We start from the raw sequence: 23566 nt of genomic DNA, 5'->3' as shown, positions 1-23566 counted from the left end.
TCATTGTTTAGGTTCATAGTACCTTCAGCGCGGTATTACCGTCCCAGATGTGGGACTCTTGCCTTTTCCGGACAGCATCGATCTGGCTTGGAATCTACCTTTCGTGGAAATTCTAATTGTATAAGAATGTATAAATTAAAAATAAGACTAATCATCGTTCCTGATTATACTAATGGGATCGTGTTGATACACAACAGTGACAAAACTCTACGTCATTTTATCAGGTCAGCCCGACCTTCATTCCAATAATCGTAACGCATGGTGCACTGGCTTTCTAGCACTGAATCCTGATTTGCAGTACTAACTCTGACAAATTTCAACCATAAAGACTGACGGGACTTCGCTCGTGTTTCTTTTTTTTTTTGATGCTTGAACGTCACGGTTTACTCGAACAGCACGGAAATGCGCTTACGGTATTTTATGGTATTTCGAATTCCATTCGGGTAGTATAAGCCACTTGACATCAACATGCCAAGCGTTACGTGTGTCTTTTTCTTTTCTGTAACAAGGATTCGATGGATTTGGAACTGAAAGTGATAGACCCAAATCAACGTATGGTTCGAAAATTTCCAGAACCTGTAATGTAGGTCGGAATATTCTAGTACTGCTAATTTCTGTTTCTGACATGTCAATTTAGCATACTATTGATTTAGGTCAACTCGCGAACTACGATGAAGCTCATACATTTTAATGGCGCTCTCTGAAGGTTCGGGCGTTCTCGAATATACAGCTTACATTAGTAAACTGTTTCATACAACAATCACCGGTTTCCTCGGGAAATTTTGTACGTTCTTCAATTCTCTGTGTAGAATTTTACTGACCCGCTAATTTATGGAATTCTATTGGGAAAGGTTTCGTCAAACTTTAGAACCATTCGATATATTTTTATACATATATATATAATTTTTCTGTTCGTCCGCTGTGATCGTGTAACTACTGAACGACTTCGATCAACGCCATGTTCCTTTTGCTTTGTTTCCGATAAAAGATGACGCGATTCCACCACTTTGTCATTCTTGGTGACGGTCGATTCTCACTTCGGTACTTTTATCTACCTCTGTCGCATTTCGTTACTTTCTTTTTTTCAATTGATTGAATTAGTGTTTCAAGTTGGACCAGTTAGCACAACTCTATACATATTTCACTTCGTTAATACCACACGCGAAGAAGAATCGTAACGACGAAATGGTTGAAATATCATTGAAACATGCCTGATTTTGACAGCAGTGAATTTTCCGCTCAACGACGTCGGAAGAATGCTTTCGATACTGTGAATACCTGCCAGACGCATACTTCACTACGAAGGGGCAGATTGGTATGTCACAGACGCGTTAGGCGGGTCTGACTTGCGCCAAATATGAACCAACGCGAACCGCGGAATTGCAGGGCAAACCGGTCTTTGCAATTCCGGCTGGATCTGACCGTCGCTAATGCCATTCCAATGAATATTGCAGGCCTCTAAGTCGCGCTTCCGCGCATAGCTGTAACGTACAAGCACGCGACTCGTAGGTGTCTGTGAATACCTTGCAGCATGGGATACCTTACCGACCGTTCCAAAATCCTTAGGAAATACCGAGTCGGCGCTTTACGCAGATTGATTCGCGGAAGCTTGGAGTATCCGTCTCGATCATGGGTAACGAGTTTTTTTAATCCCGTGATTTGAGATATCGGGCAGAGTCGTTTCCAAATTCAATTTCATATCCTGGCTTCTGCTCGACCGGGGAAAAATGAAAAAATTAAAAACAAACCGAGCGAAGCTCTCGAGTTACCCGATTATCATAAAAATCCGCGCTTTCGCTGCTCCGCAAAAATTTCATTTTCTGTCATTCCATCCTCTCAGGAAAAACCAAAAAATGATCGGGTACTCTTATATTTCATAGTTTTTGCTCAGATCGACATGACCATCGTCTTGATTGAAAATTTACTTCACTTATTAGTAGACCATGAGTTAAAAAAAAAAAAAATCCAACGGAATTAAATTTAGCACCTTTTGTAATTTTGCAATAAATATACGTTATTATTTGTTATAAATATACGCCGTAAACCGAACCATCATTATTGATTCATCACTCAGGACAGAATTCCTTCGTCCGCTAATCAATAATGTAAATAGCTCTGCATTTTATGTATTTAGGCTGTTGGGTTGTAATTATTGTCATCTAATTTTTGTATAGTAATAAATAATACGGTCAGAAATAAATCAGTACTAATGGCCACGTGTTTCGCCTGAATGATTCAAGCCCTGATCACGCCCTTCTTTGAGCTTGATGGAAATTTCTACATGGGAAGTTCTCTTATTTGTATTTCTTTTTTTTTGCTTTGAGTCGAAAATGATTTTGACTGAACTCTTCGGAAACAATCAATGCGTAAAAAACACATCACCGTAACATAAAGCAAGACTCCATTTTACGAATCGATGCGGCCCTCGTAAGAAACGCGTAAAAACAGTCGAAAAGTAGAAAAATAATCTTCTCGAACTGTAGCGGAAGCTTCGAACCTCGGAGTTCCGCGATGCTGCATCTCTCAGCTTCCTCTGAGACTGGCATGCCTCTCAAAGACGTCAGTCATCCGTGACGGTCGATTTCCTGCGACGAAGATTTGCTCTTACACGCGCGCTATTCCGTGTCTCCAGTTCCTGCTGCGTCGTCGTCATCTTCGTCCTCTTCGTCCTCTCCCCACTTAATCGAGTGCTCGTATCCTGCTGCAGATCAAAACTTGCACACAACTTGCCGAGGAGGAAGGAAGAACCGGGCAGTTCTCTGCCGAAATAAAGCGAAACTAGCTCTCGGAGAAGATCGCTGGATGCACGGCTGATTCAACTACTCTGCTAAGACATCCCGGATTTCAACCTGATCAGGACCTACCTGATCAAATTTCTACTCAGTTTATGACATTTAGAGGGTATTTTTAAGTTTGAGCACATTTTTCAGGACATTAAATGCAGAGACAGAAACCAGATCGAAGATTTTGAAAATATATTGCTACATTTCAGGTTTTTTTTTCATGCGATCAAAAACGTCGCTCACATCGAACGAATTTTTAAAAAACTGCAATTCTTCATCATTTTTGCTCAGGCATTACGAGTTACAATTTGAATTACAAGTTAGGTGATAAGTTGATGCGTTTATTTTTTTTTTTTTTAATTTCGTTCTCAAATTCTTTAATATTACCCAAATTAGAAGGTGAGGTCGTTATTGTCCGTAGTTTTCAAACCCTAGTAGTTATCTACTATTCAGAAATTATTTAAAGTAAGATCACGCATATTTATCCCTATAATAATCTGAAAATTCGACAATGTACCAAACAAAAGTAGATTTTCCACTTATTCCGGCGATGCGTCGCCTCTCTTCACGGATTAAACTCGGCAAAACTAGAATAACAATAATAATGATAAGAACAATAATAGTAATAAAAGTCTCTTCCAGACTGCGGTCCAGTCTACGACTCACCCCATGACCGCACTCTCTCCCTGCACACCGGACCCCCTTTGTTTTATCCCAACATATTGTTCCCGGAAGGTGTGGAACCTCCTCCCTCGTTACGTTCCCCTTCGCCAGAAGCGTATGTATGTACCAATATATGCGCGAGTGTCAGCTTAGCTATAATGGGTGCCTGCAAGTACGAAGTACCGCCGTGGCGAAGTGGCGATTTCTGTTAGGGGACCGTCATTGAAACGAAGTGCAACAAAAAAAAAAAAAAGAAAAAAAAGGAGGAATAAATTTTTGATTTCGGCCCGCGTAATCTCTAAAAAAGGAAAAATGAAACAATAATGAGAACTCCGAAACAAGCTCTATGTTTGTTGAATGTAAATTAATGTTATTTTGTCGATAATTCTCCGGGAGTTGTTAATACGTTGATTGTGCGATTGATTTTCCTGATTCAGAAGTCAAGTTCCGAACACTTTCAATTTCTAACCAAAGATGTATGTAACTACGTTTAACCCTTTGAGTCACACGTTGTTGTGCTGACAATTAGTCAACTTTCATAACGAGATAGTATTCTACGGTTTTTGGGTTTGTTGATTACGAATCTGAAAACGGATTTCAAAAATTGAAGATAACAGAAAAGAATTTCAAATTTGATTGAGTCCGGTCAGGAAAACTCTATGCAAGGGTTTTCGGGGTCACTGATTGGATTCGCCAAACTGAATTTTCAAAGTCTGATTTTTGACATTCATGTAGAGGAGTAACTTTCTCGGAAATGAATCAACCTTTCGATGTTCACGATTTTTTTTTTCAATCAATTTCTTTCTAACAATAAGAATTTACATTACATCCGAATAATTACTCTCGAGTATTGAAAAATTGATCAGTGTACTATCAGAAATAGTTCTCCAAATATACAAATAATGGATACATAAAATGAAAGCGTGGAATTTGCGGTGATTCATTTTTCACCGTATGCGTAATTCGATTTCTTTCATACCGCTCTTACCGTGTACTCTTGTTGCCGGCGCATTTGTTCACTGACATGTTAAAACGCGATAAACAGAGGTAGTAGGTGGCCCTCGCACGAGAGATTTTGCAAACGCGGAGGAAGCGGGAAGCCGGAGGTTAAGGGGTGGAAAGAGATCGGGATACACGCAGCGAGGGGGGTGGTTTCCACCCCTCGGTGTTTGTAAGCACTTATCCACGGCTTATTGTACGCCGCCCGGTCCTCTTTGTCGGGATTTGTAAAACCGCTCCCACCGTTAATTCCTCGAATGGTATGGCCGGCACCTTTGGTGAGATAAAAACCAGATCCCTTCCAGGATTTCGCACCGATTTATCCACGGTTGAACGCAGCTTGGGATGAATGAGATTCGAAGCGGCAAACATTTTTGAATCGATACCAAAGTAACGCGTGACACGCATTTAAGTGTCAATATCGACTTTGAAAATACATTTTTTTTCTTCTTTCCATGCAATCGCGATTCCTTTTTGTAACTTACCGTTATAATTCCTCATAATATACGTGGGAAATATTCTTTATGAATGAATTCTTACCCATTATAAACGACTTCAAAGCGCCTTAAATCGGGATAAGATATTTGAAATTACTGTCAAAATTATAAATATTTATTTGTTTGTAATCTGTAGCAATTATTGAAAATCGTATTCGAAAAACACTGACGAATGGGTCAAACCTGAGATGTTTGCACGAGTTACAATTGTTTGAAAATCGACTTCGTGTATGCGATTTCGTTCACGATTTCTATTGATAAACAAAAAATTGGAACAAGTCACAAACCCCGAAGAATGAAAACGTGTAAACGCGAATTGAACGTATAAAGCCACGATAAATATCGTTATGATTGAGAATTTTTCAATGTAGAGTATAACGAAAACTACGTTACATATTTATTGGAAAAATTCTCGGGCGTACCGCAACTGCTGTTCCTATACATTGACACACCTTATTCTCAGGGAATTGCATGCACGGTTCGCCGCTTTTTAACAGCTTTGCTATCTCGCCTTTTTCCTTGTCACCTGGGGAATTCGAATTTTCGCGCTAGGCTGGATACAGCCGAAGACGTCGCGACGCCGTTATAAGCTCGTACTTTTCTTCCCTCGTTCTCTCGGGTTTTACACGTACACGAAGAAACGCGTTGTATATTTATTCTCCCTTTTGGAATCCGGAAATCGGGGCAAAATAAATTCCAGAAAAAAATGAATACGAAACATTCAGATGAGTGTCGACGAAATTTTGAAATTGTAATGTTTGCCTGACGTGTCTACATTGGTTTTGTTCTTTTTTCTTTTTTTTCTATTTTGTCATAATACGCGTCAAAAATTGTTCATAGTAAGTTTTTTCGCAATATTAAGTTCAACATCGAGCCTCTGCAGGAATAATTTTCTGACAAGAGCAAAAACCACAATTAGGATGAATATTGAGAAAAGATTTGACTAACAGAAATTCAATTCAAATGAAAAAATATTTTCGTCATAAAGTGAGAAGTATGTTGTATTAATGTTGGGTTCAAATTTCATTACGTACAGTTGTTGGATATTAAACTTCATCCAAGAAATTATGTGCAGTTTTGAGAGTTTTCGTTTCGCATTCGTCACGTGAATAAAACGAAATTATGCAATATTTATTTGCAGAAAAGGAAATTTAATAAATAATTAATTTTCAATTACAACACGAACAAAATTTTTCGTTAGAAAAGTATTTGCTACCTGTGATGAATTTCACGCTGCCAAGTGCAGGAAAGTGCTTGGGAGATTGAAAAATTCAACACATATGCTCTGTGTTTCAAATATTTGATGTCTTGATAAGCTTTCAGTTGAACAAACAATCCACAGCTAAGCAGAATATTTTATCGAGCGAAAGCTTCGTCAAAGAAGCTTTGATGAATATCAAGACTAGAATTTCATGCAAACGTTTTTTGTATTCCATGTGATTTTTTTTCACAAATTTCGTGCGCGAAAGGTTATAACAAGAAAATCACGACACAGTTGAACGAAACTGTATTTAAATAATGATTATTATCAAAACCGGTTGATTAAATTGAATATTTTTCATTTTATATCAAATATCTCTTAGCTAAGCCTTATTACCCGCAGGTACCTTATAAATTATAGCAAGGTATGAACCACATTTCACATCAAAAGAAATTGAACTTTGCTGCTAATGTTCCGCGTGCACAATGTAAGGCAATTTCGAGACGAGCCAATAGTATTATAAGACTTTGATTATTCAATGTGTGATTTGCTTTTTATCAATAATATTTGCAAAAAATTAATAAAAAAATGTGTAAAGCATTCGTGAATTTAGAGGTAAAAGTATTATTTTTATTACCATTGTTTTTTAAAGATATTAGTTAGATTTTTTTACATCACCTATCATTGAAGAAAACTTATAACGGATTCGAAAATTTTTGTAACACATCTGATTTTAAAACCTAAATACTCTATTTGGATAATAACTTAAAAAAAAAAAAAACGCTTTCTAGAAACGTGATACTACAATTACTGATATATTTATTGATAGGAAATTTATTCATTAATACCTGCTCGAAAAGTTTGATTTTCGCAGCACTCTCGTTTGCGACCACCGCTGCAAACTTCATACTCACCAGAAATCACCCACTTTCCGCACTTGCAACATCAGTATATCGTTTCAACTACAATATACACGCTTTAAGGCATAAAAATTTCTAATCCTTGCTAAAATGAAAACATCCGAAATCATCGTTATATCCCAAAAATCGAGATGAATAATTTCATTCCTTTTTTCGCAACTCTTAGATTGTTATTTTCACAGCATTTGCAAAACGCTGATTCTGGTAACGAAACACAGAGTATAATAATATGGTATAATTCAAATGTTAGGTCAGTTTCACCTCATAAATAACTGAAGAAACGCTTAAATTGAAAAATTAAAATACGACCGAAGGGTTGCTGTGGTTCACCCCTTGGGTGTGACCGAAACAAAAGGGGTAAGAAAAAAATGTATTCCGCAGGGAAATAATTTGAGCGTCTGGAAAGTCTGAACGAACACGTACGACGAGAATTTTACGTGTGTGTGTAACCACAGGTGTAAGTAGTTGGCGCCGTTGGAACACCTTGGGCATGTTATACCCCGCCTGGTGCGGAGCCAACATCATATTAAAATAAGTTTTAAGGGTGGGAGTAAGAGCAGCAAGAAACCAGGTGTAAGGGTGCTAGGATTAAACGACAGAGGCCTTAATTTCACTGGATTAGTACGAACGGAATTCTGCCGGTACGTTTCGTTCGCCCTTCACGTCTTCCGCGATACACCTTTATTTTGCAGTTTTACTGCAAAATACTGAGCAACAAATGAAGAAGAAAATCAACGGGTGGTTTGTTCTAATTCTCACGCTATAAGTTATTATTTGATTCTTAAACCCTGAAACAAGTGATATTTAAAGGATTTTTAGAAGAAGTGAAAAATCGAATAATTGCCATTTCAAAAGTAACATAGAACGTTCAGCTTTGGAATGAGTCTTTCCTTCAACCCAAACAAACTTTTCATAGCGTACCACGATGGGAATTTGCAATCTATTTTTTCGTCCAACAACCTAATGTATAGTTACAACGCTTGAATCTTTCTATTTTAGCAACATTTAAAACGCCGTCAGACGTGTTCGTCAGGAATTCGTCGTCAAGATTAATCACCGTCACAACCGGTCTGAACGAACGTCATGTACTAGATTGTCACGAGGACAGTGTAAGCGTCTTAATGAGCCCAGAGTAGTCTCGAACACGTTCCAAAATAATTTGTTCTCATGAATGAACGAAGGTAATGAAAATTTATCACTGGTTTCGTGAAGAGTAAACTGAGCTGGAAGAACTCTAGAAAAAATTTTCTGAAGCTTGACAAGAGTTCAGTTAAGAAACTAGACGAGGGAATAAAAAAAATCGAAATTTATCATTCGACTGGGGAACCTTGTTTCAAGGTTCGTTCCAAGATCAATAATTTTTCAAACCTGTGATCAAAAAAAATAACTATCATGGTTTTTAAAAACTGAGCACTCGTTAGAAATAATATTATTCTATCCTTATCCGATTTTCGGTCACAGGACGTCAGGGAACGTCCAAGAAATAGAATAATTTAAAAATTGAAGTGGAGCAATTGCCAACATAGTATGACCCACGCAACGTCAAATCAAGCATCGTGAAAATGAAATAATAAATTGAATTCTAGTATCTGCGTTTTGGATGATATATATTTGACACATATGTATGGCTTCCAAAGAATTAAGCTATTGAAGAATTCTATAATTGTTTTAAATTCAAATAAGTAGTTTTCATTTTGATGTTTAAATCGTCATTGGATTCGCTATTTTGAGAATTGAAATTTTTTACCCTGCTATAGATTTGGATTGAGTCATACCAAGAAGCACTTTTTATCTTCTAATCTCCCGACCTCATTTGACGGTGTCTATAAATCTATTATAAAACGGATCGAACCACTGTTTCGGTGTTTCCTATTTCGACATCTTCAAATACCAATTGGACGAAAAAATGTACATCGCAGGTAGGTAACGGGATAACGATATCCTAATAGTTCTAAATTGTCTCGTACGCCGATCTCTCCAATATAAAACATGTGTAACCTTTTCCCTTTCCATTTACCCTTCCGTCTGAGCTTTTTTTCTTCTATAAATTTCTACCGGTAGGTGAGAACTCGGAATTTTGTTTACCAGAATATATACGTACGGGAGGCCTGAAACAAGGGGAATGGGGGCTGATGGCTTGCCTACCAGTAACTGACAACGCGTTCCCACGATGCCTATAGTAATCTGGTGCAAAGCGTCTACCGCCACACTAACGCCAAGAGCGATGCAACGAGACGAGAAGGTCTAGGTATCGGAACAGAGCCAGTCTAGCGAGGAGGCTGATTATGTGAGCCGAAGCCCGTTTCAGTGATACCCGTGAAGGCCCCGTTGTAGAGAAAGAGAGAGAGAGAGAAAGGTTAGGAACTCACCTAACGACCGGCCCGCAGAGAGAGGAGAGAAATCGAGTGCCTAGGAACGCTGCGGAGGAAATCATGGCGGCCTAATGAAGACGCATGACAACCTCGGGGGCTCGACACGCTGCGTTAACTTCTCTGCCAGGCAGCGAGGCGGGAGCTCACTTTGGATCTTTTTTATTCAGAGGCGAGAATTTTCCCCCCTCCCTGGCGTGTATGTTACCTGTGGTTCGTTGTATCCATACCCGAGGTGTGCCTACATCCATGCCTACTCTTCTCCCAATCTCACGCTATGTGACGACCCCATTTTTTCAAATTATTCCTCTCCTTGCACGGTTAGTAGAGGAAAGATTGAACCGGAGTTTTCACGTTATTTGAATACACCCAGAAAATGTGGCATGTGAATTTATGATCATTTATCTGCGCCGTTGCGTCTGCCTTGGCGAATTTGGATTTGGTTAATGTATTGCTATCGGGATTGTCACTTTGCGATACGTCATCTGGTGGGAAAAAATCAAACTAATACAACCAGGCTGACAGCTGACCGTTGACCGTGTTTTTTCGCGTCTGGAAAGTAGAACAGATATATTTTATTGATTATGTTTAAATAATTTATGTGACACGAGTAATTTTAAACTGTAAGAATTACGAACTGACTCTGTTAAAGTTAATGGCGCCGACAATCAGGCTCTGACGTCACGAGGACATTTTCCAATAAACTGTCGAGAGTTTTCCGTGAAACTTGCCACTGAATACCAGCAGATAGGCAACCAAACTTACGTTTCGAGTCCCCGTAGACTTTTTTAAAAAAATTTGACTCGGCAGTTGACGCGAACTCCGTCGGTCAGGTAAATAGGAATATCTTTCTGTAAATTGCTGTTATACAGACCTGAGGCATAACTTTGGTTACCAATGGGTCCGTTGGTGAGTGTCGTGTTCCCACGGAAAACTCCCGGTATAATTGGTATCGTGAACTGGTTAATTTCTTTCTTCTGCAAAATCGAAGTTTGTCAGGCTAAGAATAAAATGCAAAATTGTGCGAGTGAAGATGAAGATGATGAAAAAATTGCTTTCGTGTACGGGGGGAAGGGTGGTGACGGCATTTGGAAACGTTTTAAACACGAGTGAACCAAATCAGAGCGCACGTGACCGTTCTAGGAACGTTTTCGGCTGTCGCTGTTGGAGGGTACGTGATCTCTCAGCATGGCAGCATCGTTGCGCATACGAAATTTCGGCTGGTCTACCGCACCATGACGGCAATGTAACTGTTGGTTCGTTACGACGCTACCGGGGTATTTAAATTTAAATACACACGTGTATCTCATCGTCAACGCCGTTGTAATTCTCGAGGAGGAACGAGCAATTCTACACTCGAATGGCAATTAGCTGACGAGCTTGCGGTTCATGCCGTGGGGTTTTTACGAATGAGATTAACCTTGCGATTTTGTCCTACTCTTCTACTCTTTCAATTTTAATTGCCATACCCTGCGCTTTGGTGATAACGCGATGCGAACACGCATGTTATACTGATTCGCAAGTGAACTGTGCGGAAAAAGTAAAAAGCACGAAAACCTTAAAAATCTTGCGATAATTTGATAAAATCCTTTGTATTTTCCAAAAACGGAAATACGAATGTTCTATTACTGGATGAAAAATATACTGTTCTAATAAAGTTGGGTATCTGAGTAACAATAAATTTGACAGTATTGCATATGTAGAAACTAACCAAGGCGTGAATAGCATTGGATGGATTTATATTAACGCAGTGTCTAAGGTAAGATTAAAATTAAAATAAATGAGTAATACGCTAGTAGAAAGATGAAATTCGTTCACATAGATGACAATAGAATCAATCATTGAAACAGTACCTAGTAAAACCCATTTCTATGAATTCCGTTTGCCCAGCTTTATTCCCAATTAAAAGTTGATATGATTAGTATTACCGACCTATGCTATTAAAAGAGATTATTCCTCGAGGTTATCTGGGATCTGCATATAACTTGATGTGTCTTGTTGAAACAAACTGGGATAAATTATTAGGGACTAATTATGACGGGCGTGTGTTCGAAACGTGCCATAAATACACTGCGGGTAAATGGGTTGAATGATAGATGGATAAATCTAGGTCAATCCTGCATCGGTAGATACTCTGGGGCAAGTTCCCTTCAAACTGCTAAATCAATTGCAATATCACTGCTTGGTTCCAGCTTCAGTAGCTGAAAATATCCATATTCGAGAACTGAAGATTGAAATATATAAACTAAAAAAAAATGATGGTGAAATGTTGGCTTTCAGCTATCTGTAAATGTCTTTGTGAACAACGTTTGACACTTAACAAATAGAATGAAGTGTATAGAGAAAATGAAGACTGATCTTGATTCATTAAGAAACGATTGAGCCAAAGTAAACAAATTAGAGCTATCCGTAGTTTTGATGCTCGAAGGAGTCGCTATAGACTGTGAAGAAGACTTCCGGAGAGATACTATTCGTCGCTCCTGCGAATGAAGAGTAATACTTGAAATAGAAATTATTACACGTACTTTTGATTGTGATAATGATAAAAATGAAGTGAAAATAATTGCAGCCATTGATCAATCAGAGTCCAGCGTGCCAGAGACATCTATGACACTCATCGAGCGTTTGCCGACCCGCTGTTCCAGACTTCAGGACTCTGATTCGGTGCAGATATCAACCCATTCCTCGTCGACGAGATCCTCGAACTAGCCCTCGACTCGAGCAATGCCTGTCTGAAGTCCCCCAAACCGCCGATGAAGGACTCAGTGGCACAAGTGTTCGACGACTGGTGCTGACAACCTCGATTGATGTATTCGCCTGTTTTGACGATTTCAATTCCGAGGCCATGACTAAATGCGGAAAGGCGGGTATTTCACGTGGTTTAAACACTGTGTCTTTGAAGGGACTTCAGAATTCGGAAAATATTGCAAAAACCAGTAACTAATGTTTGGAACTAAGTATTTTACTCGCAAATTTTTTTGCGGGGTTTGAGGATTCACTGGGATTGATTCCAAGCAACGTTATGTAACCTGAAACTTAATTTTTGTCACAAGTAGCCTGACTTGATATTGGAATATTTGAGCAGTTCTTTCAATTGATGTACACGAATTTGTAATTGGTATTGTTACAAAATTTGAAAATCGACGAACGTCAGAAAATTTTATTTCGAACCTAAGATTTATATTTAGTCTACAATTATAATCTGATGCGTATTGTTTATCAAAATTTTTTCAAGTCACTTGACATCTCCAAGAGCCTTGAGACTTTGAAGATCACTTTAAAACTAATGAAATCTTTTAAAATCACCCGAAATATGCGAAATTATACCGATTGAAGTTACACAGTACGTTTTGACATTTCATGAAATCATTTCAATTAATCTCATGAAATCTATTGGAATTTGGCTACCAGCGACATAACGTGAAGTATTTTTCAAAAAACTAGAATCGCTAGAAATCACTGAAATGCCATAACATATTTCAACAATTCTCAAAAATGTGAGATTGAATGCTTGAATGTATTTTGAAATTCTGTACTAAATCAGTAGAAAAGTTTATCGAATCATTTGAAATCTTCAGTTTCGGAGCACAATATTGCAAATACATGGTCTACGGTGTAACGATATTACATGCGAGTCACATAGAATATAAAGTAATTCGTATGTACGCGCCTTAAGCACATACAACGTTTCAAAATAAAGGGCAAACGCTTAACTCTAGGTGTCACGTCGGTCAAGATCACCTATCCGGTGAAATAAGTGTAACTCTCTCTCTCTGCGAGCCGGGGTCGAAGCGAACGGTCGATATAAAGTCTAGTCCTGTCATATTCACATTCTCATAATTTCGTTAACATTTGGGAAAACAAAACAAGTCAAAAAAAAAAAAGGGGGAACAAAAAAAAAAAGAAAATTGACACGACGATTCATACAAGAAGTGTAACCCAACGCAATCCCCATCTTTCGGAGCCTGTGAGCCTGAAGAACAAATCCAAATATCTGATCGACGAACGACCACGCAGTATAATCGGTGAAGACCGATTCTATAAAAGGAATATCAAAGAACTTCAACATGCATGATCATCTACGGAGCCGTTAGGCCACCTCACTTCATCAGAGATATTCCGAGCTAAGTCATCTTTTCATTACTGATTTGTAGGTGGATTGTGCCACAAATCTGTAATAGCCTTCTTAAGTCAGTATTTTATATCTTCGTCTGTTAACTTTATTGTAATCTTACCATAATTTAGAGTCCTTTGTCAGTAGATTCATTCTTTCACTAGAATCCTTTTTAAATTTGAAGCATAAAGGAAAAGAGAGCCAGTCTTTCGTTAATATGGTACAAAAAAAAAAATTTTACAAGAATAATTATATACAAAACGTCGGTAATCGCATTGAGTAATTTTAACGTGTGAATGAAAGAGTGAATGAGATTTTCTACCATTGCCTGTTCTTTTAAAAGATTATACCAAAACTCAATAAATCTGTGTTCTACATTGTTTCCTCCTGATTTAATGTATTTTGTTTATTGAATATATCTAGATTTCTAATATAACATAAAATCAAAACGTATCGGTTGAACCGCCAAAAAAAAAAACCGTTACAAAATGGCGCCCGAACATAAAGTTTAGACATAAAGAAAGTAAACATAGGATTAAATTTGAAACTTCGTCGTTGAATGTTTGTATGATTGACCTTAGGTAGTAATTGTAAGAAACATATATTACGCGATAAATAGAAATATAAGAATTTCAAAAGTACATGGCACCAACGATTAAAAGAACACCTGTTAAAACTAGGTCAAGGATCACAAATAAACCAAGGAGGTCAGAACCTGACATATCAAAAGCAGGCAATAGTCAAATACGAAATAATACAGGCGAGATGGAGGGAGAACTGGAGCGTTTGAAGGAGGAAATGGCGAGTTTCGCGGGTTTACGAAATGCGATTGAACAGCTACAGGCACAACAAGCAACTAACGCACAGCTGGCAAACGAAGTCGCATTGTTGAAGCTCCAGAACGAACAACAAAGACAGGCTCTTCAACAGATACAGAATCCAGTTCAACAACCAGTTACCAATAACGATCAAATATCGGTGAGTGAGTTAATAGTAAGTTTGCAACGAAGTCACATTGATGCCAAAGCTCCCGAGTTTACAGATGAAGAAGTTATAAATCCTATTGAATATTTGGAAAATTTGGAAAATTATTTCAGGTTAAAATGTGTGAAGGAAGAGTGTAAATTGTCGATAGTCGAAAGTAAATTATCAGGTAGAGCAAAAATATGGTGGGAAGCGAGTAAAGAAACTATCAACACGTATAATGATTTTAAAGAAGCTTTTAAAAATAAATTTTATTCCATTCCAATCCAAGTTAAAGTCAAAACAAAGTGGAGTTCAAGACGGTATAATCAACAGGATGGTTCACTTCAAACATATTTTTTTAAACAGCTTAAGGAAGCAAAATACCTATTACCGAAACTAGACCAGTTCGAAATAAACTATACCATTATCCAACAATTACCATATAAAATTCGTGATACTCTAGCAACTGTGAATATGGCGGATACAAAAATAATAGAACAAGCTTTATCGCAATTAGATGTAAATTATGAAGAAAGAAACAATAATAAACACAAATATCAAAATCAAAGTAACAACAATCAAGTGAATAATGTAAACAGCATGCAAATTCAACATAAACAACAGCAACAGATAAATAATACAAGTAGGCAACAAAATTATCCAAATGCTGCAAACAACTTTTATCAAAATCCTCAATTTGGTACAAACTTATCACCATGGCAATATCAACCGCAAGTTCAAGCATCAACAAGCAACCAAATGAATTTACCAAACGTCAATTATCCACCACCTTATGTCTCAGGAACCAATAATCAGATACAGTCATTACAAACTCAAATGCAAACTAACACCAATAATTTACAAACCAGTCCAAATAGAAATTTAAACTAATAAACAGCTCGATGTGTATAAGTCCGACATCGAGTTGGGATTATGCAAATTTAGTTGAGGACTTAATGCACGAAATTGGTAATGCTGAAGAAAAAATTGAAAGAGTAAAACAAAACTTATCGAAGGGTCCAAATGTAGTAATAAATGTGTTAAATTATCGAATGGTAGCTTTATTTGATTCAGGAAGCCAAGTAACATGTATGTCTGAAAAAGTATATAAATCTCTCAAAGGTAATCATAGTTTAAATGAACTACCAGTTACAAATGTAGTAGTTTTACCAGCAATTGGGAAAAAGCCCACAGCGGTTAAGCGACAAATTTTGGTTGATGTTCATATGGGATCGCAGAAAATCACAACAGCTTTTTTAATTATACCGCATCTGTCTAGTAGTGTGATTTTTGGTAACGATTGGCTTGATATTAATAAAGTAGTTTTAGATTACGGTCAGAAAACAATTAGTATTAAAGGTAAAGTAATAGCTCCACCACTTTTCTCATACGACCGGGAACCTGCGGAAAGGTTGAGCTCATTTGCACAAAACGCGAAAATATATATCAAAATTTTAAGAACTGAAGATTCAGAAAAAGAACATGAAAAAATAGGTAAAGAAATATTTAAAAAGAATTCAAAGAAAGAGAATAATAATGAAGAAAATAAAAATGATGATGAAGATATAAAAACAGTTTTTGAAAATATCACAACTAAAGATCCTGAATGTGATAATGATGATAAAATGTCAGAAACACATGAAAATGTGATGCAAATTGACAATGAATCTGATTGTGTAGAAGAGAATAAAATTGATGAAGAAACAGAAATAAATTTAAAATATATCTTTGTAGAAAATGATGAAATTGATAAAAATATTTTAGTAGATAAGGAAAATATATGTGTAGCAATAAATGAATTTGATAAAATTGCATCGGTAGATCAAAGAGATAATCCGAGAAATAATGAATTAGAAAATCTAAATTTGATGTGTGTAAAAAATAATATAAAATGTAATGAATCTGTATTTCAAAATGTAAACGAACATGAACAAAATAACGCAGAAACAATAGAATCACAAGACCATAATTTTTACAAAAAGAATTTAGTTTGCCAGAAAACAGTAGAATCGGAAGATCACAATTTTTTTAAAGATAAATTGGATGAAAATATCGAATCGATTTTAATAGAACAAATTCAAGTAACAAGATCTCAAACAAATGATCAAAACTTTTTCGAATCTGTCCGGTCGATCGCGAATAATCTTATGGGTACAAGTGAAGAGCAAAAAGTTGAGCTGGAAAAATTGCTAATTAAATATGAAAAACTATTTTCAGAGAAAGCCGGATGTACAAACATTTATGAACACTCTATCAAATTACTAAAAGACAAGCCAATCGTTAAAAAATCATACCCGGTACCATTTAAACTTAGAGAAGCAGTAGATGCAGAGATAAAGAAAATGCTTCAAGCAGGAATTATAGAAAGATCAAATAGTCAATACTGCAATCCATTGCGAATAGTACAAAAGAGGGAGAATGGAGTGAGGTTATGTTTAGATGCCAGATATATAAATGACATAATTGAGTCTGATAACGAATGTCCACCACCAATAAATGAATTATTAAGAAAATATCATGGTGTAAAATACATGACATCTACTGATCTAACACATGGATATTGGCAAATCCCGCTAGAGAGAAATTCACGTCAATATACAGCTTTTTTACACGGTGGCACTTTATACCACTTTTGCAGAATTCCATTTGGTCTCAAGACGGCAGGAAGTGGATTCATACGTGCCCTAAATATGGCATTAGGTAATGAATTTACCTCCTTTCTGACTTGTTATATAGATGATCTTTTAATAACCTCAACTGATTTTGATTCTCATATGAAACACCTAAGCCTAATATTTGATCGTTTAATGAAACACAATTTTACACTTCGTCTAAATAAGTCACTTTTTTGTAAGAAGTCAATCGCATTTCTCGGATACGTTATAACACCTGAGGGAGTTAGTCCCAACCCAGACAAAATCAAGGTGATTAGAGAATTTCCAGTACCAACAAGTAAATTGATTTTACAACGATTTTTAGGAGCGTGTAACTTTTACCGGCAGTTTAGCATAAAATATTCGAACTATGTCACGCCCTTGAGAGATTTATTAACAGACAATACACCGTTTAGATGGACAGAGAAACATACGAAAGCATTTAAAGAGATAAAGGAAAGTTTTATAAACTGTGTAACCCTTAATCACTATTTACCTGGCGTCATATGTAGAGTACAAACAGACGCAAGCGATCTTGGAATAAGTGCGATTTTGTACCAAATTGATGAGGAAGATAACCATAAAATTATTTCACTTATAAGTAAATGTTTGTCGAAAGCAGAATTAAATTACACAACTACGGAAAAGGAATTACTGGCAATAATGTATGCATTAGATAAATTTAGAATTTGGTTAATTGGAAGTCCATTTGAAATAATAACAGATCATAAAGCATTAACTTTTATAAATACAGCACCGTTTTTAAGTCCACGATTATCACGATGGGTTGTAATCTTACAACAGTACACATTCACAGTCAAGCATTGCAAAGGAAAAGATAATGTGGTGGCAGATTTTTTCAGCCGAAATATCAACGGGAAACAAAGTACAAACGAACGTAACAAGTTACTAATAGCAAAAATAAACCAACTGCTAGTAGATAATGTAGAACTCGAACTAAACAAAATCGCATCTCAAACTATTAAAATGAATCCAACGTTGATAAGAAACCTGAAAAATTTAAAACAATTGCAAATAAAAGATGAGGAATTGAAAAATATCATAAATAAATGCAATACAGATTCATCTGATGGTTGTTACAAAGTACATGAAGACTTGTTGTTTTATAAAAGTAAATTCGATCAAAATTGGCGAGTAGTAATCCCACAAAGTATAGTAGATTTACTCGTAATTTCTGTACATGAAAAAATAGGTCATATGGGTGTATATAAAACATACCAATATATTAACAGATATTATTACTGGCGAAAAATGAGAGAAGGTATCAAAAAACGTATTCAAGCATGTGACACATGTCAAAGAACAAAGGCATTATCCTACAGCATGCAAGGAAAGTACAAGCAGGTAACAGCTGATCACCCGAACGAATTGACTACAATTGACTTCTATGGCCCTCTGCCGAGATCTATTGGGGGAGTCCAATATTTGTTAGTTGCAATAGATGCATTTTCAAAACTAGTTACGTTATACCCCATAAAACGAGCTACTACAACAATAGCATTAAATAAAATAATCAACGAGTACTTTAAAAACGTAGGAAAACCAAAAAGATTGCTATCCGACAATGGAACTCAATTCACAGCTGCTAGATGGAAAGTCGAATTAGAAAAACAAGGAGTAGAAGTTTGCTATTCATCAATTAGACACCCACAATCCAATCCTACTGAACGAGTGATGAGAGAACTGGGGAGATTTTTCCGTACCTTCTGCAATGATAAGCATACTAGATGGGCAAAATATGTCAAAGAAATCGAAAAATTATTAAATTTAACAACACACCATAGCACCGGTTTTATTCCATACGAACTTCATTTTAATAAAACAGCGCATGATGAATTAACAAAAATTGTAAAATTTCCAGACAGAATTGAAAATAGTCACGATATTAAAATATTGTTAGCCAAAGAAAACTTGAAGAAAAATTTTGAATATAGAAGCCGGAATCAAAAATCAATTTCAACTGTAATTTTAAATGAAGGAGATCTAGTTTTACTACGTGTACCATATCCATCCTCCGCTATCGATAAATTAACACACAAATTCTTCCATTTGTTTAAAGGTCCGTACAAAATAAACAAAAAAGTTAATGAAAATGCATATAATTTAATAGATACAAAAAATAAAAACAAAAACTTGGGAACTTTCAATCGTGTGAGTTTACGCAAATATTATCAGCCCACAAATCCAAGTGCTAAAGAACAGATAATTTTTTGTAATGAAAATTCACGAAAAACTCGTCATGAATCCTTCAAATGTTCTAATAAGTCCAACATGCATAGATTATAGAATTTTTTAGATGTAAGTCCAGTTAAACAAAATGTTTGCTAAAAGAAAATGTGATTAGATTTTAAAATGATAATTTTAATGATGAATGATGAAGGATGAATGGATTGAATGATTGATAAGTAAGAAGTAATTTAAAGAGAGGTTTTTAGATTTTACTGCAAATATAGGATAACGAGTAATTTTCGATATTTTCGTTCTCACAACAATCTCGAAAATGGGGGGGGTGATGTAACGATATTACATGCGAGTCACATAGAATATAAAGTAATTCGTATGTACGCGCCTTAAGCACATACAACGTTTCAAAATAAAGGGCAAACGCTTAACTCTAGGTGTCACGTCGGTCAAGATCACCTATCCGGTGAAATAAGTGTAACTCTCTCTCTCTGCGAGCCGGGGTCGAAGCGAACGGTCGATATAAAGTCTAGTCCTGTCATATTCACATTCTCATAATTTCGTTAACATTTGGGAAAACAAAACAAGTCAAAAAAAAAAAAGGGGGAACAAAAAAAAAAAGAAAATTGACACGACGATTCATACAAGAAGTGTAACCCAACGCAATCCCCATCTTTCGGAGCCTGTGAGCCTGAAGAACAAATCCAAATATCTGATCGACGAACGACCACGCAGTATAATCGGTGAAGACCGATTCTATAAAAGGAATATCAAAGAACTTCAACATGCATGATCATCTACGGAGCCGTTAGGCCACCTCACTTCATCAGAGATATTCCGAGCTAAGTCATCTTTTCATTACTGATTTGTAGGTGGATTGTGCCACAAATCTGTAATAGCCTTCTTAAGTCAGTATTTTATATCTTCGTCTGTTAACTTTATTGTAATCTTACCATAATTTAGAGTCCTTTGTCAGTAGATTCATTCTTTCACTAGAATCCTTTTTAAATTTGAAGCATAAAGGAAAAGAGAGCCAGTCTTTCGTTAATATGGTACAAAAAAAAAAATTTTACAAGAATAATTATATACAAAACGTCGGTAATCGCATTGAGTAATTTTAACGTGTGAATGAAAGAGTGAATGAGATTTTCTACCATTGCCTGTTCTTTTAAAAGATTATACCAAAACTCAATAAATCTGTGTTCTACATTGTTTCCTCCTGATTTAATGTATTTTGTTTATTGAATATATCTAGATTTCTAATATAACATAAAATCAAAACGTATCGGTTGAACCGCCAAAAAAAAAAACCGTTACAACGGATGGTTGAACAGCCAAGGATAATGTGGTGGCAATCATGGCCATATTGTAACATCCCACAACCAAAAGCGTACACTCAAATTTTACAGAAATTTTAACTGTCTATCACCCAGTATCCGTATAGAGTGAATGTAGCCAATGGTAAGAGCATTGCCAAAGTTTCCAAGCTCCGGTATATTCCGTTGGTATCGGCTATGCGGCCAGATGTATGAGTGCAATGCACATGCATGCACACACAGGCTTTAACAGTGGCTAACGAAGTTTTAGTACTAGAAACTAGACGATTAGGACTAACGTCAGCGCTGCCCAACTTGGCTCAGAGTTTCCCTATCCTACGTCAGCTATGCCCGGCACAAGGTACGGTACACCTATACTTCTACGATGATCGGACCTCGCTTCACGTACAGCTATTGCACTGAAGTATATGCTGGCACAATTACTCACCGTAGAGCTACAGTGAGTTATTATCCAAAGTCAAAGAAAGGGAGGCCACCCTTGCAATTAGTGTATTCCAAATCTGTCCCGGAAACCTCAGCTGTCCCGTTGAGTAGCCTAGATTCAGTCTCCACTGTACAAATCTGACGTGGAATTCACCAGATGTGAGAACAGAAGATGGGCAGCTTCTTCCAAAACCCAACACGATTTATGGCATGTGAAGTGAGCCAATGCGTTGCCTCACTTTTAACCAAAACTACGATGTCGGAATTGTTATGTCAAAATCAAATTTAGTGTCAAGTTAGACTTCAACAGATCATCGCGAATGACTTTGTTTTTTATTTCACTGTCGAAGCTATCATCGCGTCGCATTCAGCTAAAATGACTAGAGATCGCATGGTTCGTGATATAAAATTGTAATTTGCACATACTAGTTTTAGAACTTCTGAAACTACAAGCTGACAATTTTTCACCTAGCGTTGGACTTTGCGTACCTCAACGCATACGAACGTTGTTGGACGATTTCCATTTTACACTATTTTCTGGCTTCAACCGAAGTTTGCCGAGCTTTTAAGTGTTGATCAAAGCGAATCTGGCCTTGCGACTCCCGACGTCCCTTTTCATCCTCTCACTCCTTCGCATCGTTTGCCGGAGGTTTGATTAGCACCCCGCCGCTTTGCGTTTCACGTTTGAGACAGATGACTGAGTGTCCCACGGTTTTATCCAAAAGGTTTCAGCCTCGGAGTCTAGTTCTCCACTATGTTGAGTGTTTCGTCTCGTCTGGTCTGGCCCAAGTTTGCCCGACTACCCAATATACCTGTCTCAGCAATCTGACGTGTAATCTTGAGTCGTGCTTACTATTCAAGAGCCAACCGTCGCTCACCATCTCGGGGAAGGTAATACGTAACGACTTCGCTGCCACGCCGCCAACGCGATCCTTGAGTCACACTCCTTCCCTGTTCGAAGAATTAAAAACACTCCCGACAAACTCATCGTGATGACAATTTTGTTCAACAAGCGCATGGAACGGTTGCGATTAACGAATCCAGCGGTAAAACGTGACTCGTAGAAAAGAACTCGGTGCTTGTTTGTGGCCTATCACACTGACATTTAATCCCCATTTAAGGTACAGCAGAAGTGTAAGAAAACTTGATTTTAAAGGTCGTCACGGGTCAAAAGGTAAGAAGCTCATTTGCTTTTTTTATCATTGCTTGTTTCATGTAGCGATGAGAATGAGATCTGGAAAAGTTGCATTGTTTTTGATAATTTTTGGAGTGACTTTATACATCCATATTAGGTTCTATGACCACTTCGACGAAGATTGTTCATTCAGTGTTTGTGTTATAAGAGCTAAACAAGATTGTGCGCAATACGTGAGAGAAACAGGTTCGTATTTTAAATGGAAAAGTGTTTCTGAAAATGTGTTCATCTTTCCAATTTTATAGTGACAAAGTACCAATGATTCAAATCGATGATGCTGATTCATTGACGTTCTGCTTGTGGAAAATCAAAGAAAATTTCGTGATAACCTTCGTAATTCAATAAAAATCTACACTTGAGTGAGAGAGTAAAAAAAATCGTCTCGAAAAACACTTTTCAATAAACATATTTGAAAACTATTACGAAAATCAAGTGTCAGGAAAAATGTTAATGTCTTGCCAACGAGCTCACTCCGATCAAATCTCTGTCAATTTCCATTACGAGTAATAATTGTTGCTAAAATGATGCCCAGCTGTTTGAAAAAAATCATGAAGCCAATCGGATAATGCAATTTTGCTATAGTACCTGTAATAAAAATTAGGCAATTCCTTTCATCGACATCACGTTATTTCATTCGCAGCCAATGGTAGGTGCCTATAAATATGCACAGCGTGTAATTACTGTTTAATTGTGACTTGGTGGAATTTCCCAAGTTTCCCTGGAGCGGAGGGGGGTGGTTAGCCTTCGCCACCGCCAAGCGCTTAGTCGGAGGCAGAAAGAGGGAGGAAGGACGAACCACGCGGCGTAGCGTCGGTCCATGAAATGAAGAACAATTAGATACAACGGAATTTTCGAGAAAATTAGAAATATCTGAGCGAGGGTTGAGGCGCAAATTAGGATCTTCCTGGGCGACCCGAAATGCGTCAGAGCCACCAGGATCGGGGGTCGGAAGGACTCGCAGGATTCGCCGGACGCCGTATAATTAACGAGGCCGACGCCCTTAGCCGACGGACGCATTACTCCAAAGTGCAGGTGAGGACTCGGCTGTGCTTTCGAGGTGTTCCTCGCCATGCCTCAGAGATATACTACACCGCAGTTTGGAGGTAGGTACCAATCTGCAATATCACTCGAATAAAACAACCGGCCATCTCTCTTTGGCTAACCTTATTAAACTCGTACCAGCTTTCCGTTAATAGCTCGTAATTCAATTTGCGGATTGGAGCTCCAACTGCGATCTCCTCGC

At 37.2% G+C, this 23566-nt stretch overlaps 2 protein-coding genes across 2 annotated transcripts in view; one reads left to right on the top strand and one right to left on the bottom strand.

The window, feature by feature from the left end:
* The window catches only part of LOC107218672 (semaphorin-2A), a 282104-nt gene that overhangs the window by 175245 nt on the left and 83293 nt on the right, over window positions 1-23566 (bottom strand). The window lies entirely within an intron of this gene.
* Window positions 13902-14754, top strand: LOC124294491. Its single transcript, XM_046739751.1, has 2 exons — window positions 13902-14524; window positions 14644-14754. Exons 1-2 carry the CDS (start codon window positions 14189-14191, stop codon window positions 14668-14670), a joined length of 363 nt encoding a protein of 120 aa, XP_046595707.1. The 5' UTR covers window positions 13902-14188; the 3' UTR covers window positions 14671-14754.

The sequence above is a fragment of the Neodiprion lecontei genome, chromosome 5, assembly GCF_021901455.1.
Source record: "Neodiprion lecontei isolate iyNeoLeco1 chromosome 5, iyNeoLeco1.1, whole genome shotgun sequence".
NCBI classification, from domain to species: domain Eukaryota; kingdom Metazoa; phylum Arthropoda; class Insecta; order Hymenoptera; family Diprionidae; genus Neodiprion; species Neodiprion lecontei.
The sequence above is the reverse complement of the archived record's forward strand: the minus strand, read 5'-3'. Positions and strand labels throughout refer to the sequence as shown.